We start from the raw sequence: 24,442 nt of genomic DNA on the forward strand, positions 1-24,442 counted from the left end.
CTGTGAAGTGGAGATTTATGACACCAGGCAATGTTGAATTACTTCTGTTGAAGAATGTGATTTTGGGGGGTTGTTTCTAACTTCCAATATTATGTGGGGTAATTCTGGGTTGTGTCAGATCTGGAATTACAACAGACTTTGCCAATTTGATGCTTTCCTAAATAAAAGAAATTGTTTTGGAAGATGAACTTTGCTCTTTTCTTTTTAAATGGATTTCATCACTTGAAACCTGACAATAGGTAGTCATTGAATTAATAATAATAATTAATAATCCCAGGCACTATCTTCATATGGTTGTGGGGGTTTGTGTGCTCTGAAAAAGATGATTCTCATCAGAGGTCCTAGACAAAGAGTGTCTCTCCCATAAACAATATGGTGGAACATAATTTACACAAACTCATATTGGATTGATCACTGGCGAGGTCAAAGACCAGGCTAGATGTTAGATTTCCTACATGTCTAGTGACAAACAGGCTATAGAACTCAGGACTGTTGAATGATCAATCAGTGCCAACAGCTGCAGGATTACTGGAAGAAAAGTTGTTTATTTGTTGCAAATATAGAAAGATTGAAAATATTTTTTAAAAAAAAAATAAGCTGTATTACCAATCAAGTCCAAAGAAGCCCTCCATCAAGGAATTGAATGATTACAGACCAGTTGCTCTAACATCTGTAGTTATGAAAATCTTTGAAAGGCTTGTGCTGTCTCACCTGAAAATCATCACGCATCCGCTGTTAGATCCCATGCAGTTTACATACCAAGCAAATAGATCGACAGATGATGCTGTTAACATGGCCCTGCATTAGATCCTACAACACCTCGAATCTCCAAATACCTACGCAAGGGTCCTCTTTGTAGACTTCAGTTCAGCATTCAATACCATCATTCCAGACACTCTTCTAAGTAAATTAAACCAACTAGTGGTACCTGAACACACTTGTAAGTGGATCATAAGCTTTCTAATAGACAGGAAGCAGCAGGTGAGGCTAGGCGGAATCACATCCGATACCTGTACAATCAGCACAGGGGCCCCCCAAGGCTGTATGCTATCTCCACTTCTCTTCTCCCTATATACCAATGACTGCATCTCAAACAATCCATCTGTTAAAATGCTGAAGTTTGCTGATGACACAACAGTGATTGGTCTCATTCAAGACAACGATGAATCTGCATACAGACAGGAGGTTATACAACTTGCCTCATGGTGTAACCGGAACAATCTGGAACTGAACACACTCAAAACCATAGAAATGGTGGTAGACTTTAGAAGAAACCCTCCCATACTACCACCTCTTACAATAATAGACAACACAGTATCAACAGTAGAGACCTTCAAATTTCTAGGTTCTACTATATCACTTGACTTAAAATGGACACCTAACATCAAAAACATCATCAAAAAGCACAACAAAGAATGTTCTTTCTGCACCAACTCAGAAAGCTCAAACTGCCCAAGGAGCTGCTGATACAGTTCTACAGAAGAATTATTGAGTCTGTCATCTGCACCTCTATAACTGTCTGGTTTGGTTCTGCAAGCCAACAGGAAAGATACTGTAGTGTCCCTGACTAGCTAAGTCTTCAACCTGGTCCGCATTCTGAGCGGGACCACCGACTGTTCCCATTGGTTGGTACCGTTTGACAGCAGACTATATAAGGAGCTGTCAAACGGCATCAGCTGCTCCAGCCAGCTGGCTGCCAGCCCAGCTGGGCAGCCACGATAACCTGTTACTCTTCAAATAAAAGAAACGTTATTCTTCAACTCCTGTGTCTGCCTGGTGTGTCCGTCTACCAACACAACACTGGCGACGAAGGTGGGATGACAGAAGAGACGCCCAGGCAAGACAGCTGAGCTAAGTCACTGAAGATAGAGCTGAAGCCACTGAATGTCTAGAGCCGCAGACAATCTCTGCGCGCGCAAATTTGAAGAGCCTCCTCAGCTGAGGAGAAAGTCACTGCCTAACAGGCACTGTTGCGTGCGCCCTTTGAGGGCGCGAAACTGAAAAGTCTCCCTGACTGAGGGAAAGGCACCACTGCCTGCGTTTCAAAGAGCGCCAAGTTTAAAGGCACTCTAGCCTCCCTGCCTGAGGTAGCAGACGCTGCCCTAACCCCGTTGGCGCTACCAAGAGCGCAGAAGTCTAAAACCTCCCTAGCCGAGGAACAGACGTCGCCCTCAAGGCCCATGAAGGCCGGCGAGACCCCCCGTAGAGCAGGCATAGAGCCGCTCCCGTGCCAAAGGCAACCCCGTTGGCGCTACAAGAGCGCAGAAGTCTAAAACCTCCAGCCGAGGAACAGACGTCGCCCTCCAGGCCCGTGAAGGCGGGCGAGACCCCCGCTGGGCAGGCATAGAGCCGCCTCCCGTGCCGGCAGCCACTGCTGCCGCCGTGGCTCTCGCTGCTGCGCCCCCGACTCGGCCGCCATTACCGTTCCTGCCGCTGCCGCAGCCTCCGCTGCAGCCGCCCCGTCTGGGACGCCGCCGCCTCTTCTGCCGCTGAGGCCTCCGCCGCCGCCGCCACGGCCTCCGCTGCAGCCGCCGCCTCTTCCGCCGCTGCCGCCTCTTCCGCCACCGCCACGCGGCCTCCGCCGCCGCGGCCTCCGCTGCAGCCGCCCGTCTGGGACACCGCCGCCTCTTCTGCCGCTGAGGCCTCCGTCGCGCCGCCGCGCGCCTCCACTGCAGCCGCCACCTCTTCTGCCGCCATCGCGTGGCCTCCGCCCGCCGCAACCTCCGCTGCAGCCGCCGCCTCCTCCGCCGCTGCCGCCTCCTCCACCACCGCCATGCGGCCTCCGCCCGCCGCCACCACGGCCGCCGCTGCAGCCACCGCCTCTTCCGCCGCTGCCGCCTCTTCCGCCGCTGCCGCCTTTTCCGCCCCGCCGCCGTGTGGCCTCCGCCACCGCCGCTGCCTCCGCTGCACCGCTGCCGCGGCCTCCGCTGCAGCCGCCGCCTCGTCTAGGCCACCGCCGCCTTTTCTGCCGCTGCCACCTCCGGCCGCCACCGCCGCTGACCTCCGCCGCCGCTGCCGCGCCTCCGCTGCAGTCGCCTCCCGTCTAGGACGCCACCGCCTCTTCCGCCACTGCCGCCTCCGCCGCCGACAGCCCGAGCGCCACTTTGACTCCCACGGCTACCGAGCCACAGGCCACTGCCGGTGCTGCTGGCGCTGCTCCTCTATACGCCGGTGGGGCTGGGCCTGTTCTTTTTTTTTTGCCTGGTTCACTGAGCTGTTTTGGACTTTCTCGTTACTTTCACCGGTTGTTAAAGTAAAAGTCTCTCTGCCCTCTTCCAAGTGACTCTGGGGGAGGAGTCCTGCATTTAGGGGTGGTGGGAGCTGAACAAGGAGGCGCGCACCCACCATTAGGGTCCTTCCACCTGGCCTTACATCCCTTGGCGGTGGCCATATGTCCCCAGGGTGTCAAAAGCTAGGTGGGTGGGAGGTTGGATTGTCACTACCCTAAGGGGGCCGGGGGAGCACAACGTGCCTGCTCCTCTTTCAGCCCTTAGGCCTTGACCTTCGTAGTCAACCCCCAACTCAGCAGTCCCCACCTTTCTGCACATGTCCCTTCACGCAAGCCACATCTAAACTTGCACGCTGCTTCCCCAGCCATCTCTGCCTGCCATCTCTGCCTGCCATCTCTGCAGCATTGGTTCCAGACAGGCGACTGTCAGTATTGACCCACAGGCCTTAGGACTCGGGGACCCCTACTCCACCACATGCTGGAGGTCTCCTAGGCAGGGTTACTCACCAAGCTTATCAGGGTCTCCTTCCCAGGCAGGTGCTCCTACCCTGCCCACTAGTTAAACTCCACTCCTGTACCATGGATCCTCAGAAGGCGGGGCCGCGCATGCACGTAGCTAGGGAAAGGGATGTAGTGTCCCTGACTAGCTAAGTCTTCAACCTGGTCCGCATTCTGAGCGGGACCACCGACTGTTCCCATTGGTTGGTGCCGTTTGACAGCAGACTATATAAGGAGCTGTCAAACGGCATCAGCTGCTCCAGCCAGCTGGCTGCCAGCCCAGCTGGGCAGCCACGATAACCTGTTACTCTTCAAATAAAAGAAACGTTATTCTTCAACTCCTGTGTCTGCCTGGTGTGTCCGTCTACCAACACAACAGATACAAACTTCAGAGGATAATTAGGACTGCAGAAAAAACAATTACTACCCACCTGCCTTCAATTGAGAACCTGTATACTGCTCGAGTCAAAAAGAGAGCTGTGAAAATATTTACAGACCCCTCACATCCCGGACATAAACTGTTTCAACTCCTTCCCTCAAAACGGTGCTATAGAGCACTGCACACCAGAACAGCTAGACACAAGAACAGTTTTTTCCCAAAAGCCATCACTCTGCTGAACAAATAATTCCCTCAACACTGTTCAACTACTTACAAAGTGTACACTACTATTATTGTTAATCTTCTTGTCACTCCTTATCACCCATCCCCTCCCACTTGTGATTGTCGACTGTAAATTTGTTGCTTGTATCTGTACGATTTATATTGACTGTTTCCTTGTATGATTTGATTGCTTATTGTACCCTATGACTATTATTAAGTGTTGTACCTTATGATTCTTGACTCTTGACGAATGTATCTTTTCTTTTATGTACACTGAGAGCTTTTGCACCAAGACAAATTCCTTGTGTGTCCAATCAAACTTGGCCAATAAAGTATTCTATTCTATTCTATATCTGGAAAGAATGCACCAGTTCTGGAAAGAACTACATTCAGAATCAAGAAATAACAGAACAGAGGCTAGCAGATCAACATCAATTTATAATATGAAATCAAGTATTCACAAAAGCAGAAATGGAAGAGACAAAGGTCTACCAGGGCAAAGAAATCGAAGCTTTGCTAGAAGTAGCTCAGACTATAGAGGCAAACCTGGGGGAATGAGCAGTGGAAGAAGCCAACATAGCTATTGAATCATCTTTAATATCAAACCAGGCACTCTTTCTCCCTCAGAGAGAACAAAGCCTTCTAAAAATGAAGAAAGGAAACAAAGAACAATTGAACATCTAGAACAGCACAAAATCATCAGAATAAGCTTGTTCTTTATATTTAAAAGAAAAAAGAAAACTGTTAAACAAGTAGATAAAAACTAACAAAAAATGAATAGGTAGTAAGCAAAGGGGGAAAATAAATCAAATAAAAACCAAAAAGTGTGAGAAAGGAAACAAAGTTAAACAAAAACAGAAAACAAAGTGGTTTCTGATATTTGTCACAGCAATCGTAAGTACAAATATATTTTAACTTCTCTCTCTAAAGATACATAATATTACCCTTCTTTCTATAATCTATCCAGTCAAATCACCAAAATCATAAGATACATGTTCACTTTTTTCATCTTTACACAAAAAAAGTCCATGAGAGACTTCCTGCCAGAAATAAATGTAGAGAATGTCTTTAACATATGCTACTTTCATATTTTTCCCAGTTCTTCCTTTTCATTGAGAAACCGCCATTCTAACCTCCAAGCAAACACCAATTTTCATATAATTCCAAAAGTTTATACATACATTTTCTGTCAGTATATAAGAGTTCATGAATTGGAATAGACATGGTAACAGGTCAGCCAATGGGGACTGTTTGGTGATTCAGACGGCTCAGAGCCTGGGTATGGCTTAGTCAACTGATCTCTGTGTGTATATATATATCTATATACACTGCTCAAAAAAATAAAGGGAACACTTAAGCAACACAATGTAACTCCAAGTCTGGAGTTTCACACTTCTGTGAAATCAGACTGTCCACTTAGGTAGCAACACTGATTGACAATCAATTTCATATGCTGTTGTGCAAATGGAATAGACAACAGGTGGAAAGCATAGGCAGTTAGCAAGACATCCCCAATAAAGGAGTGGTTCTGCAGGTGGTAACCACAGACCACTTCTCAGTTCCTATGCTTTCTGGCTGATGGTTTGGTCATGTTTGAATGCTGGTGATGCTTTCACTCTAGTGGTAGCATGAGACGGAGTCTACAACCCACACAAGTGGCTCAGGTAGTGCAGCTCATCCAGGATGGCACATCAATGTGAGCTGTGGCAAGAAGGTTTGCTGTGTCTGTCAGTGCAGTGTCCAGAGCATGGAGGCGCTACCAGGAGACAGGAGGAGGCTGTAGGAGGGCAACAACCCAGCATCAGGACCGCTACCTCTACCTTTGTGCAAGGAGGGACAGGAGAAGCACTGCCAGAGCCCTGCAAAATGACCTCCAGCGGGTCACAAATGTGCATGTGGCTGCTCAAACAATCAGAAACAGACTCCATGAGGGTGGTATGAGGGCCCGATGTCCACAGGTGGGGGTTGTGCTTACAGCCCAACACCATGCAGGACATTTGGCATTTGCCAGAGAACACCAAGATTGGCAAATTCGCCACTGGTGCCCTGTGCTCTTCACAGATAAAAGCAGGTTCACACTGAGCACATGTGACAGACGTGACAGGATCTGGAGACGCTGTGGAGAACATTCTGCTGCCTGCAACATCCTCCAGCATGAGCGGTTTGGCAATGGGTCAGTAATGGTGTGGTGTGGCATTTCTTTAGGGGGCCGCACAGCCCTCCATGTGTTCGCCAGAGATAGCCTGACTGCCATTAGGTACCGAGATGAGATCCTCAGACCCCTTGTGAGACCATATGCTGGTGCGGTTGGCCCTGTGTTCCTCATAATGCAAGACAATGCTAGACCTCATGTGGCTGGAGTGTGTAAGCAGTTCCTGCAAGACGAAGGCATTGATACTATGGACTGGCCCGCCCGTTCCCCAGACCTAAATCCAATTGAGCACATCTAGGACATCATGTCTCGCTCCATCCACCAATGCCATGTTGCACCACATACTGTCCAGGAATTGGGGGATGCTTTAGTCCAGGTGTGGGAGGAGATCCCTCAGGAGACTATCCGCCACCTCATCAGGGGCATGCCCAGGCATTGTAGGGAGGTCATACAGGCACGTGGAGGCCACACACACACTACTGAGCCTCATTTTGACTTGTTTGAAGGACATTACATCAAAGTTGGATCAGCCTGTAGTGTTTTTTTCCACTTTAATTTTGAGTGTAACTCCAAATCCAGACCTCCATGGGTTGCTAAATTTGATTTCCATTGATAATTTTTGTGTCATTTTGTTGTCAGCACATTCGACTATGTAATGAACAAAGTATTTAATAAGAATATTTCATTCATTCAGACCTAGGATGTCTTATTTTTGTGTTCCCTTCATTTTTTTTGAGCAGTGTATATCTATCTATCTATCTATCTATCTATCTATCTATCTATCTATCTATCTATCTATCTATGAGTTCTATGAGTTAGTTTGACCTTGGATCTTACCTCTGTAATATATTGCTTCTGTGTTTATATTGCTTCCGTGATTATGACTTCTGGATTCTGAGTTCTGGTTCTGGCTTCTGCTGCATGGTATTGTATACATCTACTGTATATTATTGTATATAAAGAAGTTTCTTCTATAAATGAATCCTACTGAATTATTTACTTGTGTGCTAGTTGGATTGCTGCAAACTCTGACATTTTCTTATAAAATGCTGATTTATTTCATTTGGGGCAAAAATCCCTTAATATCAAATTCTTAACTCCCCGTAAATTAAGTTTCATGCCAAAGTCATCAATCAGTGTAAGTTTGGGACGGGAGCTTTAAATACAAAACAGCTCCATTTTTTCTTTCTTTCAAATCTACCGAAACAAATTCCTTAGTTTTCATCCATTGCTTCTTGTCCTACCTACAGGTGATTTGTAGAATAGATCGAACCCCTCTTCTTGGTGGCAGCCCTTTGATATTGGAACACTTTGATGCAGCCCAACAGAATTTAGTTGAAAACAAGCTCTTTCCTCTTGAGTGGAAATGAAACTGCTCAAACAGCAGAGGAATAAAAGGTCAGCTCGTAATTGATATAATTATGGAAAACTGCAAGGGAAGGAAAGCCAACCTGAATGTAGCATTGATGGATCACAAGAAGGCATTCAATCCCTTACTACATGCTTAGATAATAAAGAGCCTAGAAATAACAGCACTGAATAAAATTGGGCCATGGCTATCAAACAACAAGAAATCTTCTATGCTATCCCACCTCCTTTACATAGACAATTTGAAACTGCATAAAAAACCACCATCTGAAATAGAATTCCTGCTCAACACTATCCCTTATATACAGATAAGACATTCCAATGGTATTTGGACTGGACAAATGGGCTACTTTCACTATCAACTTGGGGGAAAATAGTGAGAACTGAAGAGATCAAGATGCCTATGGAAATAACATCAAGGGTCTGGATGAAGAGGATCACTTCAAATACCCAAGCATCCCTCAAGCTGACAAAATCAAGCACACTGAAGACAAGAAGGAGGCTTACCTGAAAGCATGAACAGTTGGGAACCACAAAATAGACAAAGTAATACAAAATGAAAAAGCTACGTGCTCTGGGATTGTCGAATTCAAACAGACAACACCTGCCAAATAAGAGACCAAATGCAACAATTGTCCATAAGAAAGACAGAATAGTTTGGATAGTATAGGTTGCAATAGCTGGAAACAGGAATAGAAGAGAAGAGACAGAATGAGAGAAAATCATGAACTACTAGAGCATACAAAACATTTGCTAGACCAATACTCGAATACAGCTCATCAGTCTGGAACCCACATTACGTATCTGATATTAACACAGTTGAGAAAGTCCAGAAATATTTCACAAGAAGAGTTCTCCACTCCTCTACTCGTTGCAGAATACCTTATGCCACCAGACTCGAAATTCTAGATCTAGAAAATCTAGAACAACTCCGCCTTCGGTCCGATCTAAGTATAGTATATAAAATTATACATTGCAATGTTCTACCTGTCAATGAATACTTCAGCTTCAACCATAACAACACAAGAGCAAACAATAGGTACAAACTCAAGATTAATCGCACCAAACTTGATTGCAGGAATACAACTTCAGCAACAGAGTAGTCAATGTCTGGAATACTCTACCTGACTCTATGGTTACTTCCCCAAAGCCCAAAAACTTTAACCTTAGACTGTCTACTATTGACCTCACCCCTTTCCTAAGAGGTCTGTAGGGTGCATGCATAAGCGCACCAATGTGCCTACCATCCCTGTCCTATGGTTTCTTTTTTTTTTCTTATATGTATCCATGTATTTTACTTATACCTATTATCTTGTAAGCAATTGACAAATAAAAATAAATAAATAAAAATAAACAAAGACCTGCAAATAGAGGGGAATGAGTATGGCCAAAGAAAGTAAAGATATTATCAATAGTATAGGTAGTCTTCAACTTATAAGCATTCGCACTTTGACTATTGTAGCACCTCTGTGGTCACATGATTAAAATTCAGATGCTTGGAAACTGGCATGTATTTTTATGACATTTACAGTGTCCCAACCTAGAAATAAGGAGAAATTTTCTGAGAGTGAGAACAATCAACCAATGGAACAGAAGTTGCCTTCGGAAGTTGTGGGAGCTTCATAAGATAGATAGATAAGATAGAATATTTTATTGGCCAAGTGTGATTGGACACACAAGGAATTTGTCTTGGTGTAAATGCTCTCAGTATACCTAAAAGAAAAGATACATTCATTAAGAATCAAGAATCATAATGTACAACACTTAATGATAGTCATAGGGTACAATCAGCAATTAAATCATATGAGGAAACAGTCAATATAAATCGTAAGGATACAAGCAACAATGTTACAGTCCTACAATCACAAGTGGGAGGGGATGGGTGATAAGGAGATATGAGAAGATTAACAATAATAGTAGTGCACACTTTGTAATAGTTGAACAGTGTTGAGGGAATTATTTGTTCAGCAGAGTGATGGCTTTTGGGGAAAAACCTGTTCTTGTGTCTAGCTGTTCTGGTGTGCAGTGCTCTATAGCGCCATTTTGAGGGAAGGAGTTGAAACAGTTTATGTCCGGGATGTGAGGGGTCTGTAAATATTTTCACAGCTCTCTTTTTGACTCGAGCAGTATACAGGTTCTCAATTGAAGGCAGGTGGGTAGTAATTGCTTTTTCTGCAGTCCTAATTATCCTCTGAAATCTGTGTCTGTCCTGTTGGCTTGCAGAACCAAACCAGACAGTTATAGAAGTTTAGATGATAGACTCAATAATTCATCACTGGAGGCTTTCAAGAAGAGATTGGAGTGTCATTTGTTAGAAATGGTGTAGGGTTTCCTGCTTTGGTGGGTGGTTGGACTAGATGACCTACAAGGTCCCTTCCAACTCTGTTAATCTGAAGGGTCATGTGATCACCATTTGCAACTTTCTGAGAAGCAAACTCAGTGGGGAAGCCAGATTCACTTAATTACCGTTACTAACTTAACAAGTGCAGTGATTAAATTAACGACTGTGGCAGGAAAGGTTACAAAATGAAACAAAACTCAATAACTGTCTTGCTTAGCAACAGAAATTTTGGGCTCAATGGTGGTCCTAAGTCAATCACTACCTAGGTTCCCTGAGTATCATCCCAAAACAACTGGAGCACCACATGAACACCATTGCGTTGACAAAATCATCTTCGGTCAATAAAATAAAATAAAAATGCCAAATCCAAGTCTAAACTTGTTGGCTGAAATCTGTGACGAACCATAATAAGTCACAATGTCATTTCCACAGCCCCGCCAATGGTATTGGAAGGCAAAACATGGGTTGGGTTGTGCAAGATATATAGACATTGATGTATTTTATAGATGAAGTGAAGGAAGAATTCATCATGGGGATGAGATTTTAACATTTTTTTTTGTTCAAAAATATGGTTTTGTCATTATGGATTTTCTTTTAAAGTAAATATTGTTCTCTTAACTTAGAATTCCAGCACATACTTAGAAGTGTTGGAAGCTGAGAAGACAATAAATAGTTGCTTCATATAAAGCAGGAGTGTAAAACTCGATTTCATTGAGGGCCACATCAGGGTTGTGTTTGACCTTGGGGGCCAGGGTGGGCATGGCAGGGTGGGTGTGGCCAGATCGACGTCACTTGTGCCAGAGGTACCTGTTACAGCCCAAGTGCTCTGCCAGCAAAAACAGAGCTCAGGAGGGCCGCATGCTCCATTTTCTCTGGAAAAAGCACCATAGGCCGGTCCTTCACTGTTTCCAGGGCAGCCCTGTGGGCCAGATCTAAGCATCCCGCAGGCCAGATCTGGCCTGCAAGCCTTGAGTTTGACATCCCTGATATAACACAACCTAAGTCTTCAGGACGGGACATAGCATCTTGATGAACATATAGAATAAATGAATGGATTCTCCCTTGACTAAGGCTCTCCTTCACTTATCCATGTTATTTGCTTAGCAACACTATGAAAGTGATTTGCTTGCATCTTTCCCTAGGGCGTCTTCCAATTTAATCTACAACCCTGGGGATCTTCCACAGAAGCATTAAGCGGGTTCAGAGCTGCTTAGATTGCTCAAGGTTACCTACTTCCTGCCAGCACTTGTGACCCAGAGATCTAAACTACGTCTATAGTTATAGTCTATATCTAAACTACCTAGATGGAACATTCTTTCCAATACAGTGCACTTCAATATTTATTTATTTAAAATATGAGGTTTCTACTTATTATTTACTGGTCTTCTCTAAGTATGTTACAGTGATGTTATGAAACAATGTCAAGGAATAAAAGGAAGCCATGAAAACACTTAAACATATGACCAATTAGGACTGGAATGCTAGCAGAGAGAACATCATTGACGGAATTGGTGCCACTTCCATTAACATTTGCATAAATCATCCCAAGTGGTAGCATCCGTGAAGATTGCAATAGCTTGGGGGCTGGTGTAATTGAGTTGTTTAGAACTTCGTCTAATAATACCTTGGACTTTGAACCTGGTTTAGTCACAAAGAGGCAACCCATGTATATATTTTAATATAGTTGACAGGCCAGTTAATAACCTGGCCATTGTATTCAGCATTAATTGTATCTTCTGAATCAGTATCAAGGACAATTTTGCATGAATTGTGCTAGCCTAACTCTTCCTTTACCGTTGGCCACTTAGGTTTAATGAAACAAGGTTGGCCTATAAAAGAAACAGGTTTCTGGCTGGGATATTTTTCATTTTCATTTCACTGAAAATGATGCTATAAACCCTCCCACTCTTTCAAATAGCTTGTAAAGAGTATTACTGCTTTGGTTCATAACTGTTTTTTTTTTCCCAAAAAAACATTCAAAGCAAAATTGAGTCATTTATTTTCTTTTGTGGTTTCAGGTCAAATATGGAAATTACGCCTTTGTTTGGGATGCTGCAGTTTTGGAATACGTTGCTCTAAATGATCCAGATTGTTCCTTCTACACCGTTGGAAATACTATTGCGGATCGAGGATACGGAATTGCTCTTCAGCATGGAAGCCCCTACAGAGATGTCTTCTCACAGAGGTATTGTTGTTAGAAGAATACCAAAGTTGTCTGAGACTTTTGGTTTTGTTTGTGCCAGAAAAGATATCCCCTTATTTATACCTGAATGCATTGGAGCATAATTACGATGGTACCATAAGAACAATAAAGCTGAGGATGGTTTATATGGTAGTTGACCATAAAACAGCTCAAGAGAATCGTGCCAATTTTGATTGGGGGTAAGGGTGGGAATTGTCAATTTTTTGCTAGAATTTTTTTAAAAACATGCTTGTATGTGTTCAGAAGACAATGGTAAAGAGCTGGAAAGCATAGAAAAGGGACAGCAGTAGAGAAGATTATGACAGTGGTTCTCAACCTGTGGTCCACAGACTTTTGGAGACTACAATGTTATTGTAGAGGATCAGCAAAGGCTTGAAGAAATGTTATGTTTTAAATCTTGAGTTAAATCTGGGGGGGGGGTCCATGGCCCTGATCCACAGCTACAAAAAGTATTTAAAGAAAATCCGTGATGAAGGAAAGATTGAGAACCACTGGATTATGAGGTTAGATTTAAAAAGAGAGAGAGTTTGGATTGTACCATCATTAAAATCATCTTTCCTTTTTGGACCGTATCCTTATGGGTGCTCAAATATTTTGACAAGTTGCCTAATATTTTGACAAGTTTCCCATGGCACTAACATGGGAAACTTGAAACATGGATCTTGCCTCATCCAGATCTCAATATTGTAACTGTATTTTACTCACTTTGTTAAAGATGAACTGGATATCAGCAATGGCTAGTCCCAGTTCTATTTGAAACAGTGGTTCAAAATTGTAAAGTCATGTCAATGTGCTTTCTGTAAAAGAGAAAGAAAAAAGCTCTATCAAGGGCTGGTGTTTATATAGGACGACTGCAAAAGAGGTGCATATAGATTGTGAATATAGATTTCTAGAGGTTTCTTTAGGAGTGAATATAGGTTTCTATGGATAAAAAGATTGACCATGTATTGGCATAATATGTGAATGGACAAAGGATAGTTTATTGCTTCTCTGGAATCTGTAAAAAGGACTTTATATGGTAGTATAAATTGAATTTACAGACCTTGCTTTAGAATTTAGAGCCGGTGGTTGGACTAGAAGATCTCCAAGGTTCCTTCCAACTCTGTTATTCTATTCTGTTCTTATTCTATTCTTATTCTTATTCTATTCGATTGTTGATATTGTGCTGTCAAAATAGTTAGTGCTATTGTTCTATCACTGTAAGCCAACATATCTATAACACAGAGGACAACAACCAAGGTGGCATCATGTCTATTGCTAATTTTTGGCAGTACTGGAAAAACATGTAAGAGACTAATTTCTAGTGGGTTTGGATTGCAGGGTTGATTTATGGAATTAATGCATTAGTCAGATTCTACAGTAAAATGACATATATAACAGAAGCCTGTAATCTGAACAGCAGTCATTTCAAAAGTAGGAGATGTGGAACTAAGTAATTAATTCTTGTTGTGTTGTTTATATTTTCTAAAATTACCTCATAAATATTCTTATCATTTTAATTGGGATGGTGCTTATATGGTTATGCTTAGCCCTTTTGTATATTGCTTTTGTATGGGTCTTGCCTGCAATAAATAAACAACAGCAAATTGGAAGGATGAGTAGGCACAAAAAAGCAGAACGAAACCTGAACATCTTGAAGTTCAAACCATAGCTTTACTTATCTCCCATAGAGTTGTAAATCATGCCCTTGAATAAATTTTGCATTGTCTCATGCCTCTTTTCTAAACTGCCCTTAGAAATATGCATATATTATAATATTAGCATATATTGTGCCACAGCAGCTTCACCGTGAGGTCTCATGCTGAGCAGCCATCATTTTTTATCATATTAAGATTGTAATCTGTGTTACAAGTCACTGCATAACGCAGGGTGGCTTTATATGTCTTGTTATTGTGTTGAATGTTTAAGTTTTTCTCAGACTATTCTGTTAAACAAGGAAGTCTTTTATGTGACTCTGCTAACATTATTTTCTACAGAAATGGATTCAAAAAACAGCAAAAGGTATTTCTTGTACTGCAGCTTTATTAAGTTTATCACTTTCAGCCTGTTTAACAGACCTTTGTTTTCATGTGATTTATATCTGCAAAATACACAGAAAGCAAGATAATTTTTTTACCTGTTTTCCTTAATCGCTTTGCTCTTTTTTCTCATCTGATATCTTTGATATTCATGAATTATATTACATTACATTACATTACATTACATTACATTACATTATATTATATTATATTATTGTCAGTGTTCCAAGTAATGCACCTGCAGAAAGTAGAACTCTGAGGCAAGGATGGGATCTGATTTGTATAACTACCAGTTCGGTGATTTACATTTTGTACGCATGTGTGAAATGTTGTCAGCTTGCAACCTGGACAGCTGAGCAGCGCTTTGCACAGGTGCGCAGCATTTGAAAAAGCATTTTTTCCTGCTTTTTCAACCGCAGCTGTGCCGCGCAAACCAGCTGAGGTTGAAAAAGCAGGAAATAAAGGTCAGGTAAGAGCAGGGGTGGAATTCTACCAGTTTGCACCTATTCGCTAGAACAGGTTGTTAACATTCTAAGCAGTTTGGAGAACTGGTTGTCAGAAGAAATTACTGGCCTAATCCTGTAAAGAAGGAAGGAAGGGAAACATTCTGGTGTTGCTTACAGAAACTGCCTCTCTGTTAACCCTTATTACATTCTTGGCAGGAACTAGACTTCCTGTCTCAGGAATTTCTTTGGATTTTTTTCCCATCCTTTGCTGGTACTTTGCTTGTGTGGAGTGATCATTCAAAGTTACAATGGCACTGAAAAAGTGACTTATGACCATTTTTCACACTTACGACTGTTGCAGCATCCCCACAGTCATGAGAGGCCAGGCGAGGACATGCATGCCTCAATGTGAGTGATATTGAGTTGGCCACGCCCAGCCAATAACTTGGCCACCAAGCCACATCCACCCAGTCACATGACCACTAAACCACACCCACCTACTAAGCCATGCCCACAGAACCGGTTGTTAAAAAATTTGAATCTTACCCCTGGGTAAGAGCCCAGGCGGGCGGGTGGGCCAAAACAGCGACAGACATAGAACCAGTTCTATGTCTGCTGCTCTTCAGAGCTACTGGTTCTACAGAACCAGACAGAACCGGTAGAATCCCATCCCTGCTCTGAGGCAGGCAAATTCCTCAAAGAACAGTTTTATTAGATACATCATATTTGCACGACTGGTGAAAGCCAACTCTAAAAGTTCCCAAGGCTTTCACTTAATTAAACATTTCCCCTTTCCCACAAGTCACTGGTCATGCTGTCCAATCAAGGTGCTGGCTGGTTGCTTGGTTACTTCACTCTTCCTCTGGCTAGCCACCTCTGAGAATGTCCTTGGTTCCCACGGGAAAGTTTTATTGTTTTGGCTACAAAACCCCATCTAGCTACTTTCCGCCTCCCTCTATTGTGTGGCAACACAATAGCCACACAAGATGTCTTCAGCCAGGTTCACTTGAGGGTTGATAATTAGTGTGTGTGTGTGTGTGTGCATGTGTGTGTGTGTATCGCCCCTATATTATCTAGTTTGGTCCTTTGTACTTCATGTCTAGTGGAACTGTATTTACTGAAGCAAAATGCAGTGACCTATACTAGGGTTTTCTTATTATAATTCAGGCTGTACATATTCACAATTTTATCTGATCTAAAATTAGCTTTTTAGTGGCAAATACTCTAGCCCAGGGGTGTCAAACTCACGGCCCATGGGCCAGATGCATCAACTGCTAGCCACGCCCACCCACCCCCCGTTTAGCAAAGGAGGGAAGTCATGATACATTACATGATGATAAATGTGATTCTGTGAATTTGACACCCCCCTCTAACCAAGTGCACAAATATTGATAGATCCTAAAGGCTGAAAAATTAAAGAGAATTCCAGTGGAATATTTACATATGGTATACATTACCATGCAAGTATATGGATAATTAGCATCTTCTAAGCATATAGCATTTTTATATTCAAAGCACATGCATCATGGATTCTATCTTTTCCTGTTCACTATTCTTATTTTTCCTATAATTTAGCCATGAATGGACTATTCATAAAATGCACATGTATCCTTTCTATACATTTGGAAATCGATGTAGGGTGCAGATTTTAATCTGAAAAAATATTAAATTTGCATCCAGGTACATTAGTGTAGTGGCTTACTTAATATTGAGCTGAATCCCTGGATGAGCAGATGTTGAGAGAACTCTAGAGTTAGAAGAGACTAAAGATGAGAGTTATTAGCATAATGAGAAAATAATTAGATGATCAGTATTGAGAACTGAGCCTTAAGAGACCGGCCATAGTTGCAGAAAGGGCCAGTAGGAATGTTGCTGATTATAAAGTGGAAAGCAGTTTTTGGCAAGCAGATGCATCAATGGGAAGCATTCTTGTGAGAGAGGGTTTTCATAGCTCCCTTGGCACAGTTTTCCATGACTGCTCTCATGTGGGTTTTTCAAATCATCCTTTGCCTCTCTGATGAGGAAGTTGAATCGCTGCCTCTGAATTCTAAGTAGCAGCAATATATATATATATATTTTTCCCTCAGTGGAATTAGCAAACATTCACTCCAGTACTTCAAATTCTTCCGTGTGAAGGAGATCTGTTTAAAATGCATCCGTGAGTCATGCCTCCCCTCTTTCTTAAGATAAGAGGAGGAAAATCATGCTTTCTTTGATATGAAATACTGTAATATTGGACATCCCTATGTGACCATGACATAGGACAGGGATGCAAATTCGAAGGCTTTCTGCAACTCTCCTCCAGTGAAAATGGAGCTCATGCCCCCTCCCCCGAGCCATTTTTGCTGGCAGAGGCACCACAGGATGGTTTGTTTCACTGGATCCAGCCCCCAGGCCTTGAGTTTAACACCCCTGACTTTGACTTATATATCACTCCATGGTGCTTTAAAGCAGGGGTCCCCAACCGCCGGTCCGCGGACCGGTACCGGTCCGCGGAACAAGTCTTACCGGGCCGCTGGTTGCTGGGCGCCGCCATCTTTTTTTGATAAAAAAGTGCTTCCGGTGAGCTTTTCCGGGTAGAAAGCTTAAAGTTTAAAGCACTCTTTGAGCAGTTTACAATATCAGCATATTGCCCTCAACTATCTGGGTCCCCATTTTACCAACCTCAGAAGGATGGAAGGCTGAATCAACCTTGACCCAGTCAGAGTTTACCTGCAACACTGCATTCTAACTGTTGCATCACCATGGCTCTTACCATATATGGCAAATTTCCCCCTCCCCCCCCAAAAAAAGAAAATGTAATTGTGTATTTAATGGAATAGGCAAAATGACAATGAAAGATTTTCTTCCCAGAATGTTACTCACACATTTTTAATTCATAACCTACTGAAAAGCATTAGTTTGCCTTCTGTTGGGCTTTAAATTTTTTATTGTTTGCATCCTCTACTTACAGCACTTGGCAGAAATAAGATTGGGTGACTGAATATGGCATTGCAGTCTTAATTTTAATAGGATCAGGTAACTCTGGAACTAAAATGCCATTTTACCCAACATAATTATCTTAATTTAATTTGGGGATGTCTTTATGTTCATATACTACCCCAGCTAGAGATGTTATGGTTTCCTTTCTTCTCCAAGAGGTAACTGCAGCATTTTTTTGTTTGAAGATTACTTAAACTTCATTAGGCCATTTGTAAATTCCATTAAGATAATAGAAAGAGATGTGAAACTGGAGGTAATCATTAATAAAACAAGTTACACTGGGGAAATACTTTGCTTGGACAAATTTTGAGGTGGATTTTACAAATCATTGGCATTTCAGGGTAAGAAACACATTAAGCCTAATACAAATTAGCCTAACTGTTCGATTGGGGAAGAGAAGAGAAATGCCGGGAGGATTTTGTGACTCATTTGGAAAGTCTTAAAGAGATCAGAATAATTCACTGAGCTGGTGTTTGCCATTAACTTTCCTCTAAAGGGACTCCTTTGCATCTTCTGCCTCTGTGCACAGTTTAATGAACAGTGCGGAAGAACATTCTGAGTATCTGTACATGCTTGCTTCCTTGTATTTCTTCAGGATCATGAGATACAACTAGCTTAGTAGCAAACACTGAATATACATATCGCCCACCTGAGTGAGTTTTTTCCTACTCTTACTCCTCCTTTCTTTAATGGACATGCCTCTTTTTCTTACTCACAGATTTCTCTCCCTCATAATTGACTCACTATACTCCAAACAGTCTTTCTCTCTCCAAGTGTGGTCAGACTACAAGTTCCAATATTTGTATCCACTAAAGCCAGACTCTTAAAATTTGGAAAGCTATATCCCAACAAATCTGGTTTGGAAATATGAGTACATAATTTTCAACAATGTCTTCCTCAAAGCAAGCAATAGGTAAAAATTATGATCCAGCTGTCAGACATACTCTTCTTAAATTATTAGATCCTACTGTATGCTGTTTGTTTATATAATGCCAGATTGGTCAAGTAATGAAGGCATGATAGATAGATAGATAGATAGATAGATAGATAGATAGATAGATAGATAGATAGATAGATAGATAGATAGATAGACAGACAGACAGACAGACAGACAGACAGACAGACAGACAGACAGACAGACAGACAGACAGGATAGATATGTAGACAGGCAGGCTGGCAGACAGACAAACAGACAGACAGATTATAGACAGGATAGATAGGTAGGTAGGTAGGTAGATAAGAGAGATGGAGACATGAAGAGAAATATACAGATAGATAGATATACATATACATAGTACTACTACCAGTCTTCTATATCATTGGAATTAAAAGTATGAAATGTCAACAAAGTTGGAAAAGAGACCACATCGTAACAATCCTGAACCTCATTTGCTTAAAGCAAAATATCCCAGTGACCAATCATATATATCCCAGGACCATATATGACCAAAACCTGTCAGCAGACAGCTCTCTCAGTGCCAATCAAATTCCAAGGCCCGCCTCTTGATTTTATTTTAAGATATTTTTGGTTTTACAAATTAACAGAAAGCTAGCTTGTTGCAAAGCAAAGTGCCAGACTTTGTCTTAACCTTTACTTCTGATAATGCTTCTGGACCCACATGAAACTTGGATGCTATTTTTAGAAAATAAATATGTAGGATGGTGTAGTTCAATGCTTAAAATGGCAGCCATTTTGTGCTCATTGATTTTCCTTACTAGAGCTTGCAGCTCATTTGCATTTTTAGCTATCAAAATAATGCCATCATGTAGTATAGGCTATCAATGTTTCTTTTTCCGGTATCAAAACCACATCCTAGCTTCTCTTGATATATATTCCGCATATAAGCTAAATAAATAAAGACAGAGTACAATATGCAACGTTTTATCATTGCTTTGTTGATGTGGAGCTAGTGTGTTTAGCTATGATCCACCCAGATGGGGCTTCCTATCCTGTGTACAGGATTCACATGAAGACAATGGGATATTCTGGAATTCTTATTTTCCTAAATCGTTTGAGCACTGTTAAGGATGTCTAGGGAAATAATATTTAGGATTGTCCAGTGCAGGTTAGAGCTTTCTTTGAAAGTGAAGTGCCAGATGTTTAAACTGCTTTTATAATAGGGTAAGGAACAAGAGAAATTATTATGGTGAATGCTTATCATTGAGAAAGCCATTAATATTAAAAAGAAATAGGTATTTGTGGCAGCCATGTAAACCTTGGAAAGTCTTTAGGAAAGCTCTTTGAAGACTGTATTTAGCAATGGGGAAAAAATCATTGTATTGACAGAAACTGATAAATGAAAGTCCTTAATTTCTCTTTTCTATATTATACAATCTTCCTTATTATTTACAACTTTGGCATTCAGTCTCCAGTTATAAGCAGCATATCTTACTTACATTGATCAGATTGAACTTGGCTAGAAAGTCATCAATTTTTTTTATAAGTACCATATTATGGAGCTATTCACAAAGTATAATTGATATTATTTAGTTATTATTGCATTGTGTCCGAGTACTGTTTTTCTTGTTCTTGGTTCCTAATGATGAAAAACAACACTGAACCATCTTTTATTTTTTTGTCATAAATAGTAAGATCTTTTGTCTGCAAGTTTCCTTTTCTGATTAACAACCTCAGCAGTTAACATTTGAAAGTCTCTAATCTAGCTGCATCATGAACACCATTAGTATTCCAAAAAATACTTAGATCTTCCTTAATAGTATTGTTAAGTTTGGAGAATAAGGAGACCAGACATCTGACCAGTGACTTCAACTCTTTAATAATAACAGTAATAGAATAGAACAGAGCAAACTCTATGGGCAGCAGTAACCCTTTTATAGGGTTGGCTGCTGCCCTATTAACCAATAGTCTTTGCAATAAGTTCAAATAATAACCAATAAGAAGTGGCCTCATCCTGACCAATCCTCGTTCGTTGTTTGAGGACCAATCAGGTGTGCAGGCCTTCAAAACCTACTTTGCATTTTATATTAGTTACTTTATTGATTCATAATACCCCTCCCCCTTGGGCTCCGTTTGAGGGGAGCTGTAACAAAATCCTCAAGATAGACAGGCCGTTTGGTCTGTCTGGATGATTTCTGTGGCTCCACCGGGTTTTGCCTGAGGTCCGGTTCCGGTGGAGCATTTGGATAGTCTCTATTATGTTCCGTTTCGCTGCACGGTGCTTCCGTGCTGTTTTCGTCGAGGTTGTCTCTGCTAACTAATGGTTCTTCGGGGTTTCGTAGTTCGGTTTCCCCCATGTACAAGTCCCCTGGAGAAATCAACTCCCTCCCCGTTTCACTTGCCGGTCCTCCGCTGGGCCGTAAGGTATCCGTTGGCCTGCTATCAGTCATATCGAAGTCAATTTCCTCGATATTTCCTCCCCCTTCAGTTGGTGAACCCGGGGATCCCTGGGCGCTGGGTGGTAATCTCGAACGGAGTTGGTCTATGTGGCGTTTCCACACCCTCCCATCTTCTGTTAGCAGGCGGTAAGATCTGGGCCCTGTGAGTTGGGTGACGGTTGCGGGTATCCATAAAGGGTCGCCGGAAAAGTTTTTGGCAAAGATTAAATCGCCTACCTTAAATTCTCGGTATTTGCTGCTGGAGCCGAAAGGCTTTTCGGGTGCGTATGCGGGGTGGAGTCGGTCAAGGTGCGATCGTAGTTTCCGCCCATGAGAAGTTCGGGCGGGCGTTTTGTTGGTGACGCTGTGGGGCGTAATGTGCTGCAATAATAAAATTTGGTTGATTTTTTCATCGATGTCGCCAAATTCCATTTTGTGGAGGGTCTTTTTACAAACTGTACCATGCGCTCTGCACGTCCGTTCGCCGCAGGGTGCGCGGGCGAGGTTAGCGCATGGCAGATACCCCGATCAGCAAGATACTGTTCAAATTGTAATGCAGTGAACTGTGGGCCGTTGTCCGAGACCAAAACGTCCGGGAACCCATGTGTTGCAAATAGTCTATTTAATTTGCTGATAACTGAGTCCGTTGTAGTTGTATTCATCCGATGGATCTCGAGCCAGTTTGAATAGGCGTCGACTGTGATAAGGAAAGTGTGCCCCTTTGTAGGCCCCGCAAAGTCAATGTGAATACGGGACCATGGTCCTCTTGGAGTGTCCCATTCGGTTGGGCTTGCTTTAGGTGGGTCATTACTGACGTCTTGGCAACGTTGACAAGTAGCGACCCAGGCCTCGATTCTCTTGTCAATTCCCGGCCACCAGGCATAGCTCCGTACGAGTGCTTTCATCCGCACTATGCCCGGATGTCCGTCATGCAATACCGCTAACACAGTTCGTTGCAGTTTGTCCAGAATTATGACTCTATCTCCCCACAAGATGCAGCCTTTTTGGGAAAATAGTTCAGTTTGGCGGCTTTTAAAGGGCGCCCATTCTGGTGATAGTTGTTCTGTTGGCCACCCACGCTCGACCCAGCGTAGGATGTGTTGCAGGACCGGATCTCATTTTGTTTCGAGGGCAATGTCCCTCGCAGTCAATGGCGGCGCGTGCAGGGCCTCAATCTGTAGCGTTGTGATGGTCGGGGCTGGATCTTCAACCGATTCTGGGAGTGGTGCCCTGCTCAATGCATCAGCGTGGAGAATTGCTTTCCCTGGGCGGTGTTGCAAGGTGTAGTTGTACGCCGCCAAGAATTCAGACCAACGAGTCATTCTGGGGGACAATATATACGGGGTTGGTTTATTACCCGCAATAATCCCCAATAGTGGTTTATGATCAGTTACAATTATTGTAAACGCACGCCCATACACATATTCATGAAATCTTTTAACTGCAGCCACAATAGCTAAAGCTTCTTTATCCAGCTGACTATAATTCCTTTCAGCTTTAGCTAGAGTTCGTGAGAAAAATGCGACGGGAGCTTCTGCTCCGTTCGGCAATACGTGGGCCAGGATTGCTCCAACGCCAAAAGGCGAGGCGTCGCAGGTAATAGTCAATGGCAGAGTTTCGTTGTACTGCATAAGTACAGAATCAGAAGTTAGCAGTTTTTTTACTTGTTGGAAAGCGTTTTGTTCCCGTTGTCCCCAAACCCACGTTGATTTTTTGTCTAAGAGTCTATGCAGTGGTTCAGCTACCGTTGCTTTATTGGGTAGAAATACGTTATAAAAATTGACAAGTCCAAGGAACGCCTGAAGATCTGCCTTGTTCCTTGGAGTGGGGGCCCTCTTAATAGCCTTTAATTTGTCCTCAGTGGGATGGATCCCTTGGCTGTCCAGGAGGTATCCCAAAAACTCTACCCTTTCGGTACATAAGTGGCATTTATTTCTTTTGACTTTGAGACCGGCGTCTTGGAACCTTTGTAAGACCATTCGGAGCCGTTTTTCTAGAATGTCTCTGTTAGGGGCGGCGATGAGTACATCGTCGAAATACGGTACGACCCCTCTTATTCCTTGCAACAGCCTTTCCATTAAACTCTGAAAGATCCCGGGAGCGACGCTCACCCCGAACTGGAGCCGGTTGCATTTAAACGCACCCCTATGTGTGACGATAGTTTGCGCCTTGGCGGTGGCCGGATCTACAGGCAATTGCTGATATGCCTGCGCTAGATCTAATTTAGCAAAAAAATTCCGCCCCCAAGGAATGGAGCAGGTGCTGCACTATCGGCACTGGATATGCACTTTGCTGAAGTGCGTGGTTTAGGTGGCCCGGTAGTCTCCGCAAATTCTCAGTGACCCATCAGGCTTGATAGGCGTCACTATTGGAGTTTCCCACCGGGCGTGTTCGGTGGGTTCCAGCACGCCCTGTGCTATTAGCTTATCGAGTTGTTCGTCGATTTTAGGTTTCAGGGCGAACGGCACCCGACGCGGCTTAAGGCGGATGGGTGCTACCTCAGGGTTCAAATTAAATGATATCGGGGTCCCCTTGTACTTGCCTAGTCCGCTCGCGAAGATGTCTTGGAATTCTTGCACGAGGGCTTCCTCCCAATCGTTGCTCTCGGCCCGGTGAACTCCGGCTACAGTGATCCCGAGCAGCCCGAACCATTGCAGGCCTAAAAGGCTAGGCCGGTCACGGTCAATGACAGTTAGTGGCAGTGCGACGGTGCGGTCCTTAAAAGAGACCTGGAATTGGCGGGACCCGACGACGGGAATTCGATTACCCTGGTAATCTTTGAGTATAACCCTTTGAGGGTTGAGGTCTTGGCGGCGGATTGTTGGGATGAGCTGCTGGAGCGTCTTCCATGATACCATCGAGAGGGATGATCCTGAGTCTACCTCCATCACACAAGGTTTGTTTTCTATCGCGACCTCCACCCGGATTTTCCCTGCGTCTAGGGATGTAGCGTGGCCTATGGTGATTGTTTGGTGGGTCTCTTCCCGCCTGGTTTCTTCGCGCCTGGGGTTAGTGGTGGACTGGTTGTTTCTGTAGGAGTGGTTTCCCCATCGGTGGTTCAGCTTGTCTCGGAGTGTACCGAGGAATCCTGAAGACTGGCATTCGGCCTGTTAGGGTTTGGAGTTGGAGGTTTGTTTGCTTCTGCAAACCTTTGCGATGTGACCTCTTTTCCCGCATATGCGGCAGAGTGCGTCGAGGAATTTGCAGCTGTATCGTGGGTGACTCGCTCCACATCCTGCGCAAGGTCGAATTGAGCGTTGTGTGAACT

General features: G+C 43.1%; 1 protein-coding gene across 1 annotated transcript in view; it reads left to right on the forward strand.

Moving 5' to 3' along the window:
- The window catches only part of GRID2 (glutamate ionotropic receptor delta type subunit 2), a 1,056,494-nt gene that overhangs the window by 925,434 nt on the left and 106,618 nt on the right, over positions 1–24,442 (forward strand). Inside the window, exon 14 of the mRNA XM_087962873.1 lies at positions 12,208–12,374. Coding sequence (XP_087818999.1) covers positions 12,208–12,374 — 167 coding nt within the window. The remainder of the gene's footprint in view (positions 1–12,207; positions 12,375–24,442) is intronic.

This window comes from Notechis scutatus, chromosome 4 (genome assembly GCF_049901735.1).
Source record: "Notechis scutatus isolate UNSWTSFEM ecotype Mainland chromosome 4, rNotScu1.2, whole genome shotgun sequence".
Classification (NCBI taxonomy): Eukaryota; Metazoa; Chordata; class Lepidosauria; order Squamata; family Elapidae; genus Notechis; species Notechis scutatus.